Source organism: Camelus dromedarius, chromosome X (assembly GCF_036321535.1).
Source record: "Camelus dromedarius isolate mCamDro1 chromosome X, mCamDro1.pat, whole genome shotgun sequence".
NCBI lineage: Eukaryota > Metazoa > Chordata > Mammalia > Artiodactyla > Camelidae > Camelus > Camelus dromedarius.
In genome coordinates, this window is record NC_087472.1 from 106,669,040 (window position 1) to 106,688,934 (window position 19,895).

The window sequence follows — 19,895 nt, forward strand, 5'->3', positions numbered from 1 at the left end:
GAGGCTGGAGAGTTCCTCCTTCTAAATAGAGCACAGGGAAGCAATGGCTCCGAAATCAGGGCATTTGTGTATACATGCCCTCTTTTGGCTGCTCCAGCTGCATTCTCTGAAGGATGCCATGTGGTGAAGCTCATGCTAGTTCTCTGCCTTAGTCTAAGGGTCTTTGATGACATGGCTCTAAAGGTTGCTTTCAGCAGCAGAGTGGAGTGAAAGTGAAGAGGGGACTTTTTTGTGTCATTTTTCCAGCTCTGCCTGGGGAGCAGGGAGGGCTTCCAAGGTGAGTGGGTTTGCTCTGTTCTCCCACTTTGCAGAGGGAAAGGCGATCTGGGCAGGTCAGGCTGCAGGGAGGAGACTTGGACAAACGGTGAAATTGACTTTCTCTTAAGACAGGTAGCGCTCTGGCTGGAAGTTCCTGTTTTGGGCAGTGGGTTGAATTTGAATTTATTTTTATTTTTGTGTTATTGCTGTATAAAACATATGTAGGGAAGGGTGTAAATTACATAAATTTGAACTGCACCACTCAATGAAGTTTTACATAGGGGTGTACTTGGGTAGCTGTAGTACAGATCAAGATGCAGAACATTTCCAGAACCCTAAAAGGGTCCCTTGTATCCTCTTCCCAGTCAGTACCACCTCCCCAACTTGACAATCACACTTCTGGCTTCCGACAACATAGATCACATTTGCCTAGTTCAGTTTTCCTAGCCCTCTGCCTAGCAGGTGGAGGGCCACCCAGGGAGTCCAGTATAGTGGGACCCTGAAGCATTGACACAAGCCACCCATAAATCCGTCTTCCACTTGATAGCCACCCTTCTTAGACTTGGATTGATTGATTTCACTGGGTCTGGAGTCTCTACTCTGGCCCTAGGCTCTGCCTTTGTCTGGGCTCAGCTTGCGAGAGGTGCACATATATCACAGACTAGCAGGTCTGGGGAGGGACCTCGGTGCTCTTCATAATGTTTTAAAGTGTAGGCTTCAGAGGGGATTGCAGAGCAGAGGCCAGAGGTGTTATAAATCTCCAGTGTGTGCTAAAATGATTTGGTTTATCTGGCAGCATTTGCAAATAGTGTACGTTTCTGCTCTTTCCAAATCTTGGCTGTGTTGTTTTCTGATTTGCTAAAACACAGAAAGCAGGGCTCTGAGCACTACCCCCCACCCCCAACTCAGACCCAGCCTGGCATCTAGGCTAGTCCTCAGTTTCTGCAGAGCTCCAGCAGATTTCCCAGGAATCCCTCTTCCAGCCGGGTTCCCTAGACATGCCCAGATCCTGCAAGACCCCCAGAACTCAGTTTACCCAAGTGGCGCGGCCCAGCAAGCACCTCCTCAGCAGTTCCCCTAGGCGGCATTAATTGGCCCCTCTCAGACCTGCCCTCTCCTAGGGTTCCCGCCGTGAAGACTCTCATAAAGGAGGGCTTTCCAAAGGCCGAAACTCCACCCTCGCTGGCCGGTTTCGAATCGTCTTTCAGCGTCAGGCCCACACCCCCTTCAAAGTTAGTGAAAGTTATCTTTTGAAAAACCCAAGCTCGCCTTCTCGCTGGTGTTGAAAGCTTTAGCAGCCCCAGCCCTGGCATCCCGGGTCCCACGGGCCTGGGCAGGGGCGGGGTGGCAGGATTAGAAGTGCCGGCCGCCCTGACACCTGTCGTGGGCGCGCTGGGTCGCTGTAGCCCCCAACAGCTGGCGGCGGCGGTCGTCAAGGCTGGGGCCCGCCAGGAGCGGAAGGAATTAAACGCCCGCCCATCGAATCTGACTCGGCCTCTCCCTCCTCCTCCTCCTCCTCCTCCTCCTCCTCCTTCTCCTTCCCTCGCCGTCGCCTCCTCCCTGTCCCCGCCGGCTCCGCCGCGGGACGCTGGTGCCTGGGACGCTTTGCACCGCGCTCGGGGCGCAGGGAGCAGGGCTCGCGTCTGGGGGCTACCCCAGGATGGCGGTAAAACAGGGGAAACCCGGAGAGGCGCCGTGACCCCAAGCTACGCTCGGGGGCCCGCCACTCCTCCCTGGTGGCGACATGGGGGACCCGGTATACCGCGAGAAACCGCAGCTGCACTACGCGGTGAGTGTCCCGGCGCGCGCAGAGGCGACAGGGGGCGCCACTTGGCCGACCTGGGAGGGGACAGCGCAGGGTTGAAGGGATCCGTGGCTCCCCAGAGGTCCTCGGTTGGGGGTGGGGTGGGGTGGAGAGTGCCGCGTGCGTCACCTCCGAGTGTCATCTGCTCAGAAACTCGGGTGCCCCTTAGAAGGGGAGCCCCCACCCCTGGAGCCCGTGGTCTTTAGCCCCTTGCGGTGGTCACTGCTTTCGGGGCCGGGAGTTCGACCCTGCCTGCCGCCTCGCTGGCCAGGGCTGAGAAATGGGGCTCCTGGGGCGGGGCCCAGGTTCACCCACCCAGCCCTCGGTCAGATACGCTGCAAGAACCGGCACAGAACTGGACGGCAGGCAGGGCCACTTGGTGATCCCAGTGTGTGGCCAGAGGACTCTCTGGAGAAATGCTGCAGAGCAAGTTGGGGTGCAGCCAGTCTGCTCGTTGGAAAAGTAGGCGTGCATTTCCTTCCGAGTTTGTAGCGGGACACAATGTTGCACATTATCTGATTAATACAAGATGCCAGGGGGTCTTCAGTCGGTGACCTCTCTTCTCCCTGTTGACTCAAATATTCCACAGTTACTGGGTACCTACTGTATGCGGCACTGCAGGACACACCAGACAATAAGCTCATGGGGTTTGCCTTCTTTAAAGAAAGAGTCAAGATCTCAAGGTTAATGACTGACCGACCAAATCCAGATCCTAGCTTAAGCTTATTTTTGAGAAGGAGGAAAGATTTAAGAAAGAAAAGGTGAAAGAAAATAAAGATGTTTCTGAGGAATGAGTTCTGTTTCTGAAGGTTCTGAGTGCCGCCTCCAGGAAGCCAGTGGGCATCTGTATGAGTTTACTCCAGTCTTTGGACTTTTCTATTTGTAAAGTGTGTCATTTTGACATTGCAGTTATTCTGTCATCTGCTACTTTACTGAGTTTCCCTTGACATGATTTTCACCATTGAGGTTGGATATGCTAAATGTCAACTTAAAAAATTGGAGAGAAGCAGGCAGAAAGCTGAGACAAGAATCATCAGTATTTATAATAAGGCAAAGACAGTTATCTGTCTGGAATTTGTGTCTTCCAAAATGTACTCTCCACCTTAAAAGAAAATTTCAAGGAAAGAGTCGAGATGGATAGGGGTGATAGGTACAGAGGTCCCGGAGTTGCCCCTGCGGTTCCCAGGGCCGCAGGGTGGGGTCTGGGATCAGCTGGGGGTCTAACCTCCAACCTCTGCAGTTTCACTTTGCTGCACTGGAAACAAGAGGGCCTGAGTTAGAAAATCGTTAAGGTCCCTTCTCAGACACACGTTCTAGGAACCTATGACGGCTCCTACTCTAGCTTTGCCAGAGTTACTTGCCTTGAAATGCCAAGTGAGACACTAGTAAGTTACTAATGCTCGCCCTTTCTTTCTTTCTTTCTTTCTTTCTTTCTTTCTTTCTTTCTTTCTTTCTTTCTTTCTTTCTTTCTTTCTTTCTTTCTTTCTTTCTTTCTTTCTCTTTCTTTCTTTCCCTTTCTTTCTTTTCCTTTCTTTCTTTCCTTTCTTTCTTTTCTCTAGCAGCTCATCGATTTGCCTTTTAAAGTGGTATTAAGGGAAACTCATTTTCAGCAGAGGTTTCTTTGCACTGAAGGATCTAGAGTCTCATTATGCCCAATCAGCGTCTCACCCCCACCTTTTTCACATGTTGAACTGTGTGCTGGTGCCTTTGATTTGTAATCTGTGTCTATGTAATTTACAAGGTGGGGGGAGGAAAGGTGAGAACTGGCTCTTTAAAAAAGTCTATTCATTCCATGAATGCTTATTGCCTCCATTTGCCTCAATTATGCAAATACATCCAAATGCATCACAAAACAATTTAAAAATTATTTTCAATCAGCGGTCTCATTCTCCTAAAAGCATAAACTTAGAGTCAGGCTGCTCTTGCAGTCTGAAGATTTGCGAATGAAATAGCCTTTTATTCTGGCATAGATCACCACGTACTTATTTAATGATTTAAGATTATAAAAAGGAAGATTCCAGAGGGAAGGTGTTGGCTCTCAGGTTGGAAGAAGTCTCCCGTATCCTCTGAAGTTTCCTACGCATATTTTAGAATGATAAAGCAGCAGTGCTATATCAGTCACAAGTCAAAAGAATGTTCTTTATTAAGTGTGACCCGTTGTTTTTTATATTAAGATAACTCTCTATGGCTTAAGATTTATTCTAACGCTGCACTCTTTGTCTGTTTCCCCCACATTGGTTTAGGTAATTCTAAGAGCTTGTTTTCCCTTTTAGCACAAATACTCCACTTATTTTCCTCAACATAGTTTCGTCCCACTGTGTTTTGTCCTGGAGTCCTGGAGGCTTTTTTTTGGTCTGCATCTTCCTGGAAAAGAATTACCCTATGTGTGTCCTCAGTACATCTTGCCTCCTCTGAAATGTAATCCGGGGGCAAGTATATAACTCTTTTCCTTCAGTGCTTTTTTTCATGTGTCCAAGTTGAGACTGCATACAAGAAACCAGTGGCTTGCATTTTATTCATTCATCAAACATTTGTTGAGTGCCTGTTGTGTGCCAGCTGTTTGGTCAATTCTCCAAAGATGATTAAATAGTGAAAATGTTTAGAGTTGCTATGAACTCTTCACCCATCTTTTTAAATGGCCATAATGGTCACAAAGAGAGAAATACAAACATTTAAGTAGATCAGAGCATCCTGTTTGTATATAATCAGTTAACACTATTCCAAAGTATACCACAATTGTCTTCTTGTTTTATCATCATAACAGAAATGGATGTTAGCCCCTAATGTTCTCCTCTCAACTTTTCCTCCCACGGTTTTCCCACGTTCAGTTTATGGTGACTCCATCCTTCTAGCTGGGTGTCATCCTTGGTGACTTGATCAGATTTGCGTTTTGAAAATCCTGCTCAGGCCTCAGGATGGAGTTCAGGGTGAGCAGGAGCCAGAGTGCATCCTGGCATTTGGGCCAGAGAGAGATGAGAAGAGATGACCTACTTTCGAGCTGGGCTGGAGGATGAGAATTGTCAGTATATTTGAAAGATGCTTAGGACATGGGACTAGCCAGATTGTGTTTGGATGGGCTATAGAGGTGCTAGAGTATGAGGGTCAAGGATGACATGCCCAGATCAGTGATTTCCTTGGCAGCACTTCTAGAGAAACTGCAGTTTTTCATTATTACTGTCTTATACAAGTTGCAAGGTATTTGGACACAGTCTGTATCAATTTCAGCCTCAAATCCAGCTGGTGGCTTAGACAGGCTTTCTGTTTTGTGGCTGAAGAAATCCAGGCTTACAGCAGTAGAGTTCAGGGTGGTACAGGTGTAGTTGGTGACAGAATGGAGAGTTTTATCCAGGTGCCCTGATTCCACAAAGCTCGTCTGACTCATGTAGGCAACTGGGATAGATGAGTCAAATTATCTTTCCCCCTCCCTCTTTTGTCACTATAATAAACCAACAATCAAATATTGTACCTTCAGTGACTTAATGTGACCATCCATATGGTTAAATTATGTGGCCAAATAGCTCTTTAATTGGACTGGTATAGACAAAACCCAAAATTTAGATATCCATTATCCATTTTTTCAATGCCATATCTTTGTATCTTTCTCAGGGTTTCTCAGCCTCAAAAAAGATGAACATATTGGGCAGGATAGTTCTTTGTTGGGGGCCTGTCCTGTGCACTGTAAGATGTTTAGCAGCATCCTTGTCCTCTACCCAATAGATGCCAGTAGCATAGCCCCTGCCCAGGTTGTAACAACCAAATGTATCTCCAGACACTTCGAAATGTCCCCTGGGGAGCAAAATTACTCCTACTCAAGATTCTGGTTTATTTGATTTTCACGTTTGTTTTTAAGAAGATGTGACCACTACTGTGTAATAAGATTGGGTAAGAGAAGACATGGTAAATGTTTTGAGTATTATATATTCTGTTCAATGAACGTGCAGAACTTCAGACAGAAACTAACATGGAGATTCAGAGAGAGCCTCAAATACAGCACAAATGATGGGGTAGACTAATGAGTCACCCAGTTTCAATGATCAGAGCTTTAGCAATGTTCTCCTGCTTTTGTTGACCCCCGAAAGTCAGGTCATTTGGCCTGGGTTAAAGATTATGTTAACCTGCCTTTCCCAAGAGTCCTCATATGCTTTCTTCCATTAACCACAAACAAAATATTACAAACCTTGATTGTCTGCCAAGATCATGTAATATATGTCTAATTTCATGACAACCCATGCAATTAAGTATGGCGACTTCTTCAGTAGAATTGCCGCACTGAGCCTTAGTTTTAGAACAGATTATCAGAGGCATTTTGGAACAGCTTATGGATACTATTATTCCCAGGATCTCCCTGGAGTCACAGACTTACTTTCACCCCCTTTTTGTGAAAGAGAAACAATAAGAAGATTTCATGTTGCCGCTGGTAAGATAAATCTATGGGTAGGTGATGTGTGTTCTGTTCACTGAGGTGTGGCAAAAAGCAGGGGGCTTAGACTCTGATTCGGGACTGCTCCCCGTGGTGTCCAGCTGTCAAGATGTGGTCATTTTCGCCCTTGGACCGGTCTACTTCTGAGCCTCTGTGTTGCTGATCTCACTTCCTGTTTGGTGTAGTTGTCCCACCATCTGTGCTCTTGACCACAGCCTCATCATTAAATGCTGACTGTTTCCTTGCTCTGCTTAACCCCTCCCTAAGGAACACACTGGAGGGGCAAAGCTACTTATCCTGACAGTGAGCCTTTCTTCACCCAAATCAGTTAAAGTCTGAATGTGAAAGTTTCGAAGTTTGCTCTCCCTGAACATTCGATTTTGGAAGACTTTAAAGTCATTAAGTCCACTTAATAATTCAGTGGTGTTGATTACAGGATATTCTTTGGTAATTCTGAAGACACCCAGAAATGGGCACTCCTGAGAGGCCGAGCTGATATGAATCAGTTATCATCCATCAGCTCTGCCAGTGTAGACATTTTAGGAAGTTCAGCAGCACTTGTACTGACCTGCTGCACGGCCCAGAATTCACTTTTATAACCCTCTGTTTGCTTGTCATTTGTATCCTCAGAAAAGCCAACATTTTTCAAGTTACAAATAAGTGGGAGATTATTGAATCACCTTAATTAAGACCTTTACTAATCATGGATACCTTTTCCACTCCCGCCCCCACCTCTCAACATGCTGTCTTTTCTGCTGCACTCAATTTCTCCTGAATGTGGCCTCTTTGGTTGGGAACTCTCATCATCTTAGGAAGCCACATCTCCCATCCTTCAAAACTCTTCTTATGTACCACTGTTAGCTGATAAACAATTGGATTCCTGTTGGATGTTGCATAGCAGAGATATCTGTCAATCAAAGGAAAGTAGATACTACTCTTTGCCTAGTCCTTTCTGGTAATAAAGTTGTTTTATTTACTTCTCCTGTTCCCTACCTCATGATAAACCTGGATCAAATACACTTGAGTCTCAATTTGGTTATGATATAATTATCCAGTCATGTGCAGTCTTCACTGGGTTTTTATTCTTCACTTGTCCCTCACCTATATCACTCTTGGTCTTTCCCATCTCAGTAAATGGTTGGTGACTTGGTGATTTGCCCAAGCCAAACACTTAGGGGTCATCCTGGAGTCCCTCCTTTCCTGCATCCCCCCAGATTGAATCTCAGAACCAGCCCTGCCAGGTCTGTTTCACAGCACTCCTCCAATCCATCCTCTTCTTTCCATCTCCACTTACTGTCACCTAAATCCAAACCCACAGCATCCATTGTCCTTACTAAAACAACATGGTAACCCTATATCCCAATCCTGTGACCAGTTGAGATCTTTTTTAAAAATTGAAGTTGTGACATTTCAGTGCTTAAAGCTCTCTGGTTGGTTTCCACTACACTTAGAAGGCCAAGGTCATGGATGAAGGTATTAGTCTAAGTCCTCCTACATAATTCTCCCTGCTTCCTCACTCTCCCCCATCTCCCTCAGCCTACCGCTGCATGGCCACGTTAGTGTCCTTTCTGTTCCTCAAATGTGACCAGCTCTTTCCTGCCTGTGGTCTTTGTTCTTGCTGTCCTTTCTGCCTAGGATGTTCTTTGTGTGGCAGGCTTTCTTCGTATCCTATAAGTTGCAGAAAAAATGTCACCTTCCCTGACAGTTCTTTCCAAAGTACTTCTGACCCCACTTAATTACCATTGATCATATCACACTGGATGCTGCCTTCATTGTTTGCACTACTACTTGTTATTATGTTACACATTTTTTTTTTTCTCCCTACTGGTGTATAAGCTTATTCAGGACAAGGACCCAATCATTCTTTTCCCATGGTATCCCCACTGCCTGGAGTGGGCCCTGGTACAGGGTGAGCACACAATAAATATCTGAGTAAATGAATCTGGCTGCCTGTGTATTTTTACCTAGATTACACCAGGGGTTTCAAAACTTCATTCATCATCAGTTGATGATGGTAAAAATTGGCTTCAGGATTTCACCCAATTCCCACTAAATTGACTTGGAAATCAATGCTTTGAAAAAGCTTTGGAGGTGATTCTGGTATCAGCCATGTTTGGAAACCACCAATTGATGTACATAGTGAACCAACTGCTGTTCAAGAAGCCCCTGCAAAGTCTAGGATTCAGCAGCAAAGTGGATCCAGGGAGTTCAGTCCAGTACTTCATCTCAGGTAGTCCTCAGGTAATGTAGTACAAATTTTCAGAGAGGTCTTTTGTTTTATAACCTAGTATTCATTTCAGCTGAACCTGCTAAAGATACAAGAGCCATAGGCATACTTCCTCTACATAGCAGGGTCTGGCAATCTGTCCCTTAGCATCTAGTTTCTGGATAATCTAAGCCGATGGCTCTTAACCAGGGGACACTGGGCAGTGTCTGGAGGCATTGTTGTCACAACTGGCAAGGAGTGCTACTGGCATCTAATAGGTAGAGATCTAAGATTCTGCTCAGCATCCTACAGTGCACAGCACAACACGACGAAGAATTGTCCAGCCCGAATGTCAATAGTGCTGAGACTAAGAAACCTTGACCTGAGTGTATCTCTGTAGACATCAAAATCTTTGCTGTTTTTGAGATTCATTTTGTATGGTGCTCTCTAAAATGAATGATACATATTTCCTTACTGTTTAAGAGATGGAAAAAATGTGAGTTACCTGCTCCAGATGTGAGTCATGGTTATAATGATCATCTTCCACACTGCAGGGGCCAGGGTGAGGGAAGCAGATAACTCTGGGAAGGGTGATGGTGGCCCTTCCAGAAGCCTCATTGCCTTGGGCTCTTTGCTTCTTCACTCCTCAACTCTGATGCCCTTGGTAATCTTGGTCCTTCCTTTTTAAATGTTTCCTTTTTTCTGTGTCACATTTCAACTGACTTCTTGATTTATTAATGTCTAATAGCCTTGTCTAAATTCACTATGTCTATTCTGATTTAGTTGGAATAACAGTTTCTTAAATCTGTTCATCCTAGGTCTAAAATTAAGAATTATAATCTCTGAACTAGGATGTGAGGCATTCTCAGAAAGCCTTCATGCTTGTATGTTGGACCTGTGACTATACGTGAGTCAGGAGCTAGGGCCACTTCTGTCCAGCAACCATTCACTGAGAATGTAATGTAGACTAACTTGCTCTGGGGAAGATGCAAGGGCACTGAAAGAAAAGCAAAAGGAAGGGGGAGGCAGACAGCTTCTCCCAGCTTTTCTCTCTCAATTCCTTCTTGGTTAAAAGTCTCCCAAGCAGCCCCGGGTGGCCAGTGCGTTGGTGGTCCATCTAGTCTGCCATCGACAAGGATTGTGAGGCCTTTCTGAAGTCCTGGCCACATTAGTGAATGTTAATTAGCATGACCTGTTTTAGATTGTAAGCTCCGAAATGATGGGAAGCAAATAGATTTAAAGGTCTTACATGCTTGCAAAATTCTGGACTACAATTGCCAATCTTGACAAATGAATACAGTTAATTTAGTATGTTTTAATGTACCTTCTCAGATTTTCTGGTTCTAACCTTATTTTCAAAAGATCAACTATTCTGGTTTATTTTATTCTTAAATACTTTTTGAATACATGAAAAACTTAAAGATAGATTAAATGAAACAACAAGAACTGCCACCAACCGTTATATGGTGCTGCTTTCTCTGCCTTCAGGGTGACTGCTTGCATGTGAATATGGGACATGTCTCAGTTTGGATAAGTTATACACAAAGTATAAGACTTCTTTTTTCACTCAAACATGATCACTGTCGCTGAGAGCTCTTTCCTTGAAAGATGTCATGACCCTTTGAAATGAAAACTGGTCAGGATTTTCTCCCCATTTCTCTGGTTATTTGACACATTCTTAGAACTCTTTTAAGTTAAAAATTTTATAGTAAAATTTGAGTATTTGGAGTGCCAAATAAATTAGATTTCTGAGATGAAGTTTTCAGAGAAATTTGGAGTTATGGCTTTGGGGAAAGGTTGCCATGGAAACAGCAAAAGATGTTCAGTTGAATAAACTTTAAAAATATTTTTTGAATGACCCCTTTCTGTATCTGACTGAAATCTCTGGTAAAGAAAGGTATAAGTCAGTCCAAGTGAAATAAAGAGGCTAAAAGCCTCTCACCAGCCAGTGGAGCATCTCTGCTCTGCATTTGCTGAGCTTCCCTGTGCCAGGTGGGTGCCACCCATCATGGGCAGGACTCTGACATTGCTCTGGATTCCTTACTCAGTGTTGCCATTTTAATTCAATCCACAGAGTAATCATAGTTCAGCAGGAAAATGGAATGTCAAGTTTGCTGGGGGAATTTGAAAATGGTAACACATAGTATATTTTTGTAAATATTTATGCACATGACCTTTAACAGTCCCATTATGATGTCATTTTGATGGTCTAAGCAAAATGTAAAACACAGCCTTAACTTTGATCTCAGAAGATGAGGCATTCTCCCACCTTAATTATTGACTCACAGAGAAGGGCATTGTGTCCATCAGGATGCGGCGGGAAACAGATGGCACACTCAAAAAGGCTTAACTGAAGGGATGGACTGTTACCGATGTGTCAACAGGTTTAAGAGAATCCACAAAGGGTGGTGAAGCACACAGCAATTAGCATTGGGGAAGCTGTTACCACGTGGTCACAGGGAGGGACCAGTGTTACCAGAATCCAGTGTCTTTTAACCTGGGCTGGAAGGGACCCTGGAAATGTACCCAGTGAAGATAGCAGCAAGGGCAGAATACGGAGAAGCAGGGATGGAGTGGGATGATAAATACTCTGACCTCTTGCTCTTCCTGCTCACTCATCTCCTTCTAGTACCAAACCCAACAGATACATTCAGATGCAGTACATTGAGATCATCCTCAAAGGGCACAGGCCAACAAAGAGAAGGGAAGAAATTTTTGTTTTGTTTTGGCAGAAGTGGGGGAGAGTTGCCAAACAGGAAATTCATCATATGCATGTTCAGTCTTGTTTGCGGTTTAATTACATTATGAAAGATCCTAAATTCCTAAGTATATAGAAGACTCCCAAATTGCTTAGAATGTCTCTTTCCTCTCTCCTGTGGGTTATCTTAATTACCACATTTAAACTAGCAATGTGTCAGGCTAACTCCATCAGTATGTGATATACAGGTCTTTAAGAATATTCACATCACAAGCCTATTAAAGTACTTACTCTTCATGTATTATACAGTGATATATTTACATATATAATTCATTTAATATTGAGAAGATCCAAACTTAATTCAGGAATGCTTTGGTCTAAACTTATTAATACAGATTCAGACTACAACAGTTTTTTCCCCTCTAAACCCCTTAGGATAGTCTAATGTAATTTATTTTCCAAAAAATGATAAAGGAAGAATTTGTTCAGCTGTTTTTCTGGTTGGTGGGTAAGGAGTTTTAACTCTCAAAGTTATATGTCAACACAAATGGGTTAACCTGTGTTTTTTTCTCACTTATCTCTGTTGGTAAAGGAGTGGTTGCAACTGAGGACTGCAGTTTAAACATCCTGTACTCCAGTTAGCTCAGCAGAGAGCAAACTCCCACTCAACCTTGACTACAGAAAGTGCCTCTCATTCTTTGTACATTGCTTTTTTTTTTTTTTTAACATTTTTTATTGATTTACAGGACAGAAATAGACTCATAGACAGAGAATACAGACTTGTGGTTGCCAGGGGGGCCTCTCATTCTTAAGCTAGTTCCTCCTTGAGGCTCCCATCCATCCACTTTCGTAACATCCATCTTGCACACAGTTGCATCTTTCAAGACTGTATTCCTCACAGAACTGAAAAATCCAAAGGGGCAGAGGCGAGAACCAGGGCCTATGTCTAGACTCCATATCCTTGGTCACATGGAGCATGTGCCTGACATTTAGTGTGTACTTGAATGTCAGCAAAATTAATCAATAACTTAGAGCTCTTAGAAATATTTTGGCTGACTTACAGTCATAATAGTAATAGCCAGTATTTACTGAATATTTTCCATGAGCTCTGGACATATTACATATATTATGTCATTTAATCCTTAAAAGAACTTTGTGAGGTAAGTCCTATTATCATTCCCATTTTTTTTCTTTTTTTAAATTGAAGTATAGTTAATTTACAATGTGTTAGTTTCTGGTGTACAGCAAAGTGACTTAGTTATATATATATATAGGTGTATATATATAAATAAAAATAAATATACATAATATATTCTTATATATATTCTTTTTCAGATTCTTTTCCATTATAGGTTATTACAAGATACTGAGTATAGTCCCCTGTGCTGTACAGTAGGTCCTTGTTGTTGATATATTTTATGTATAGTAGTGTGTATCTGTTAATCCCAAACTCCTAATTTATCCCTCCCCCTCTTTCCTCTTTGGTAACTATAAGTTTGTTTTCTATGTCTGTGACTGTTTCTGTTTTATAAACAAGTTCATTTGTTTTTTTAGATTCTATATAGAAGTGATATTATATGATATCTGTCTTTCTCTGACTTACTTCACCTAGTATGATAATCTCTGGGTCCATCCACATTGCTGCAAATGGCATTATTTCATTCTTTTTATGGCTGAGTAACATTCCATTGTGTATATATATCCACATCTTCTTTATCCATTCATCTGTCGATGGATATTTAGATTGCTTCCAATAGCATTCCCATTTAAAAGATGAGGAAACCAAGGCATTGAGATTAGATCTGTTTCAAGGTCACACAGTAAGTAGTGGGACTGGGACTCAAATCCTTGTCTGTTTGACTGCCAAGTCTCAATATACTTGAACCATTGCACAACAACTGACTGTTAAAATGGCATTGGTTTGAGATGTTACTTTGAGATAACACTTTTAAAAACTTTTAACTTTGTAAATATTGTAGACTCATAGGAAGATGCAAAAGTAGTACCCAATTCCCTCACTCCACACACAAACATAAACTCAGAATGGCTTAAAGACTTAAATATAAGACAAGACGCTATAAACCTCCTAGAAGGAAACATAGGCAAAACATTCTCTGACATAAGTCTCAGCAATATTCTCCTAGGGCAGTCTACCCAGGCAATAGAAATAAAAGCAAGAATAAACAAATGGGACCTAGTTAAACTTACAAGCTTTTGCACAGCAAAGGAAACGATAAGCAAAACAAAATGACAACCTACAGAATGGGAGAAAATATTTGTAAATGATGCGACTGACAAGGGATTAATTTCCACACTATATAAACAACTCATACAGCTTAATATAAAAAAAAACAAACAAACCAATTGAAAAATGGGCAGAAGACCTAAACAAGCAATTCTCCAATGAAGACATACCAATGGCCAATAGACACATGAAAAAATGCTCAAAAACACTAATTATCATAGAAATGCAAATCAAAACTCAATGAAATACCACCTCACACCAGTCAGAATGGCTATCATTAAAAAGTCCACGAATGATAAATGCTGGAGAGGCTGTGGAGAAAAGGGAACCTTCCTACACTGCTGGTGGAAATGTAGTTTGGTTTAGCCATTATGGAAAACAGTATGGTGATTCTTTAAGAAACTGAAAATAGACTTACCATATGATCCAGCAGTCCCACTCCTGGGCATATATCCAGAGGGAACTCTAATTCAAAAAGATACATGCACCCCAATGTTCATAGCAGCACTATTTGCAATAACCAAGACATAGAAGCAGTATAAGTGTCCATCGACAGATGACTGCATAAAGAAGCTGTGGTATATATATACTATGGAATACTACTCCACCATTAAAAAGAATAAAATAATGCCATTTGCAGCAGCATGGACGGACCTGGAGATTGTCATTCTAAGTGAAGTAAGACAAAAAAAAAAAAAGAAAAATACCATACGATATCACTTACATGTGTAATCTAAAAAAATACAGAAATGAGTTTATTTACAAAATAGAAACAGATTCACAGATGTAGAAAACAAACATATGGTTACCAGAGGGGAAAGGGGATGAGAAGGGATAAGTTGGGAGTTCAAGATTTGGAGATACTTATAAAATAGATAAACAAGTTTCTACTGTATAGTACAGCGAACTATATTCAATATCTTATAGTAACCTATAATGAAAAAGAATATGAAAATGAATATACATATGTACATGTATGACTGAAACATTATGCTGTATACCAGAAATTGACATAACAGTGAAAACTGACTAGACTTCAATAAAAAATTTTAAAAAACATAAAAACTTAGTACCAATAGATCCTGTGTACTCTTAACCCAGCTTCTCTCAATGATAGCATCTTACATAATTATTGTACAATATCAAAACCAGGAAATTGACATTGGTATAATAGTTTTAACTTGACTACAGAACTCATTCATGTTTCACCAGTTTTTACATGCACTCCTTTGTGTACATGTGAGGGAAGGAGGAAAGGAGGGAGAGAGAAAGACATACAGAGAGAGACAGACAGAGATCCATGCAATTTAATTGTGTGTACTGATTGGCATGTGTATCTGCCACCGTGTTCAAGATACAGGACTGTTTCATCACCACAAAAGGGCTCCCTCATGCTATCCCTTTTAGTCACACCCATACTACTTCCTTCCTTCATCTCTAACCCGGGCAACCGCTGACCTGTTCTCCATAAAATGATACCTTTTATGTTATTTCCTCTGTCCTTCCAACACAATGGGAACATTTCTGTCTCCATCGATCATTAATGTCAAAAACATCCAGAAACCTAACAGGAGAAAGTTAAGGTGAATTGACAATGAGACTAGAGAGGATCTGGGGGTTCTTGTTGTTGGTAACATACAACCACAAATAAAGAACATCCTCTTTGGTATTTTTAGCTGAGTGTTGTGGTAATTTTGCAATTCCAACTCTTGTGTTTTCTCTAGCAGAGTACTTTTGATTGAAACACCACAGAACTTAGCTCCTGCATGAATGCTCCACGCTCCCTCTTTGCATGGCTGTTCTAATGGAACATCCATTTCAGGAATGACAACCACGTGGTTGAACTTGCAGCAGCCTGGAAAAGGTACATGAGACCTGGCACTCTGCCCTCCCAAAGTATTTATGAACAAGGATAAACACAAGTCCCACATGTATTTGCAGTAGCCACGGCCCAGTTGTGCTCTGGGCAGCACAAGGGTTATGTAAACCCTGGCATTCATGGTACACATGCATTTTTCCTCATTCATTTTAAAGGGAGTGGCAGTTCATAGACCTCTCTTGGGGAAAAGTTTGAACCTTATCAAGATTAGGTGGTTCAAAAAAACCTTAATAGTTATTTTTATTCAGGATGGCTGCAGAGTGAAACCTTATCATTGGGACACAATTTGGTTCTCACTATTTAGTTCTCACTATTTTGAAAAAAAGTGTAAAAAGAGCTGATGCTGTCTGATTCTGCAAACATAGGCACACTCTTATCAGATACTTCAATTATTACACAGTTTTACTGTATGATTTGCCTTGATCTTTATTAGAAAGAGAGAGTGTTTTTTAAAACCTAAGCATTCTTAGACCAACCTATCACTTTTAATTAGGTAGGCAGGGAATGCCATCGTTACCATGTAGGTACTTCGTATCACCCATTGTAGGGAGTCTAGGGAGAATCTGGATGTGAAGAACTATGGGATCTTCCATGAGATTCCTGCACACTTTAAAAAAATTTTTAGATATCATTAAAAAGGAGTAAAATATAGAACTCCTGGCATGTATACATATATGAACACAGACACACAAAATGGTTCTTTTCTTTATAGCTGTGTGGTCTGAAATGTAGAACTGGGTTTGTATTAGTTAGCTATCACAACACTAATGCTGCATAACAAACTACTTTGAAATTCAGTGGCTCAAAACAACTATCACTTATTCTGAGGGATCTGCGGGTCAGCTGGGGTTGGCTTATCTGGGCAGAGCTCAGCTTTTTGACCACAGGTCAAGCTCCCAGTCCTGCAGAGCTTGTCTCCTTGGTCAGTTCTACTCTATATGTGCTTATTCTGGGGTCTGGGTTGTTGGGGCAGCATTTATCTGGGGAAGTGCAGAGGTATAATATGACAAGTGAAATTGACTAAGGATTAATGCATAGGCACGACTCTGGCACACTCTCATCTCTACCCACCTGCCATTGCCCAAGGCAAGTCATGTTCAAGCCTAATGTCTTTGAGTAGGGAAATACACTTCCTCCATGATAGGGCTATGGCAAGGATGTGAGTGTAGTGAGGGGTGAAGAAATACGTCAGATTATTCACTTTACCACAGCATATAATCAAATTCTGAAAATACTCACATTTTAAAGAAGGCACAAACCTATCTCAATTTTTTTCCTGTTTGGTCGATGAGTTATCTCCGTGATGGATATCAATATATATTTCCTTATGACCTAAATCCACAACAATGGCAGGATGATGGGGCCATCCTGCTGATGCCAGTCCACACAAATCCACATTGAGTGGATATAGACTGAATAGATATCAAGAAAATATTATAGAAATAGACTGAATTTATTAACATTTAAACAGAATTGTCACAATCTTCCCCTGTGTCTTTGTGCTTAGCAACTCTGGTTCCTCAGTATATCAAAAGGAAAACATTCAAATCACCTCCCAGGAGATTTTTTTAATTTGCTTTAATTTACTAGTGTAAGGATTTGTAAATTTAGCTCCTCTTTTAAAAACTTTCTTCTGAAATTGTGGATGAGGTCATTTACAATGAGAAGAAAAATATATTAATCCTTTAGTTCAAACAAATCATAGTGAACATTTGGAAATTACCTGATTAGTTTGATCAATTTTGAAATCTAAATGGATAAGCTAAATTAAAAATAATGCACATACAAAATCTGCTTTCTGAAACTTAAAGCCTTTGTCCTGTCTTCTTCCACTGAATCAACTGATTGGCCAGTTGCCAAATCCTGTTTTTGTTTTTTTTTTCCGGCTTGCTTTGTGGCTGCTCATACCTGGTAGAGCACCTACTGTATTACAGTTACTCAGTTGTCTAAAGCAGGGGTCAGCAAACTCTGGCCCATGGGCCAAATTTGAACCACTGCCTGCTTTATTTACAGCCCACCAGTTAAGAATAGATAAGTATTACATTTTTTTAAAGTAGGAAAAAAAATCAAAAGAAGACTATTTCATGACATATGAAAATGATATACAATATAAATTTTAAGATCCGTAAATCAAGTTTTATCGGAAATAGCCATGCCCATTCAGTTACATATCAACAATGGCTGCTTTCATACTACAACAGCAGAGTTGAGGAGTTGCAACAGACCATATGACATGCAAACTCTAAAATATTTACTATCTGGTTCTTTACCCCCAAAGTTTGCTGATCTCTGGTGTAAAGCTGTCTCAGATGAGCACAGATGCTGTAGAAGGTCTACTGTCATGTAAGAATGAGGGCAAAAAAGCAGGACACGCATGATTAGTGTGGAGAAGAATGTTGGGTATGCTCAGATAAGGGCAAAATATCATTGAACATTCATTTATTCACCAGTATGTGTGGAGAACTGAGTGTGTGTCCGGTGCTAAAGGAAAGTTTCAAAAAGGATAACATTTAGTTTCTACTCTCAGGCTTCCTCTTGAATAATGAGTAACATGCATCCACGTATTGGTTATAGTGTCTGAAATCTGTCCTCCTTGTCTAGTTCTCTAAGTTACCAGCCAACCCTTTCTAATTTTTAAGTTAATTGTGTTTTCTTCATAGCTTATTTTTTAAAATTTCTAAGCAGAATAATTTTCATGAGCATTACTGTTCCCACCAGTCCAAAGTAGAGAATCGAACTTGGGAAAATGTCATTTACACATTGGTTTGACATGCTTGTTCTTCTTGTTTTGCACTTGAGATTTTTACATTAGTGTATCCAGAACTCCCTCAGAGGAAAGAATGTAAAGGGCCTCCAAGGGCTGACCCTAAAAACACCACTGCCCTTTTCTAAATTCTGTATAACTTGCTGAATGCTTAGCCACAGGAGCTGGGCGGTGAGAGAGCTCTTGGTCCTGCCAGTGCAGCCCGTGTTTTGCAAAGGAACATGGCCCCATCTTACGCATTGTGATGTTTCTTTTGGCTGACTCTTCCACATTCTTGTGACCCTTTAAGTGGAGATGTCTTTACAGCTTTAGCCCTACAACATGGCTTCCCGCTATCATTTCCTGCAGGTCTTGTCTTAGATCTCAGCAACTTCCTGAGTAAATATCACCTTGGTGTCTCCTAAGAGGACCTTGGGAGGCTCACAAAACCTGGTTCCCACCGTATGTGAAGCATAAGATCCGTGAGTCTTCTTCTCATTGGACTCTGCAGGAGGAGGAGTCTGGAATTCTCTTCAGTTCCAAAGCAAGGGGCGAGGTGAGGCACTGAACAGAGAACTAGGCAAATGCCCCTGAGGGCGGGGACCAAATCACCCCAGAGGAGGAAATTCCAGTTGAAAATAGAAACCTGGTCGGTACCTTTATGAGAGCCAGTGTACTAGACTCGGAAACCAGCAACCTGTGACCTGTGAAGTCTGCTCTCAGAAGGCCGTGGATTGGCCTAAACAAGGATGTTACTGCTTAGGGCAGTAAATTGAGTGGTACAAACCCAAATGAAACATGATTTATCTGCTTTCACAGTTGTGCTGGGCTGGAGAGTTAGACAGAAATGACTCAATTTCATATATTTGTCATATTGACCGGTGGTCAGTTCTGTAATAGAGAAAGGCAATTTGGGAACAGTGTTTTCTTGAGAATGATGGTGTATGTATATATGGCAGAAACAACTTCTAACTTACCAGAATAAGAATTATCTCTGTTGGCTGTTAAGGAACAAAGTGTTACCTCGTAAAAGCTATATAATATTCCCTTGTTATTTAAATCAAAAGATCTCAATTAATAATTGTTCCTTAAATTAACAGTTTTTTAACTAGCTGGAAAATCCTCACTCACAATATTACTAGGTTGCTAAGGAAGTTAGTGGTTTGTTGACTATTCTGATGAATTTCCAGAACATCTTTAAAGACAGTTGAATGTCTAGAAAATTTATCATAGCCCTTAAAAAGCTGTGAGACAGGATGTCATTTGGGGAAGTTTCATTTGCCTAATTCAGCTTGTGATCCATATTCAGAGGAGACTAAACCTCTCCAGGGTTTTGTCTGCAAATAAAATTAAGAATATATGCTATAAACTCTTTTAACCTGTTAAGAGTTTGATTTAGGGGGTGGGGTGCTGGAAGAGCGTAAAATGGACACTGTGCTTTAATGAGGAAAGTATTGCATGATGGAAAAATGCTGTCCATTGGTTGGTTGTCACAAGCTTTCAAATAGTATTTTTACTGGGGAAAAACTTGTTGTTTGTCGGACTTTCTCAGAGGTTTCTTTGCAACCTTTAATTTATTTGTTACTAAAGAATTTTAAACATCATGGACACCAAAATCTTGGTGTAGAAGTGGGATTTTGTT

At 41.6% G+C, this 19,895-nt stretch overlaps 1 protein-coding gene across 2 annotated transcripts in view; it reads left to right on the forward strand.

The window, feature by feature from the left end:
- Positions 1 to 19,895, forward strand: part of ARHGAP6 (Rho GTPase activating protein 6) — a 446,321-nt gene that overhangs the window by 201,542 nt on the left and 224,884 nt on the right. Inside the window, exon 1 of one of the 2 annotated variants that reach the window (XM_031445953.2) lies at positions 1,617 to 2,047. The exons of the other annotated variant lie outside the window; for it this stretch is intronic. Coding sequence (XP_031301813.1) covers positions 2,003 to 2,047 — 45 coding nt within the window. The 5' untranslated portion in view covers positions 1,617 to 2,002. Of the gene's footprint in view, positions 1 to 1,616; positions 2,048 to 19,895 lie in introns of those variants that run through there. 2 annotated transcript variants of the gene reach the window in all.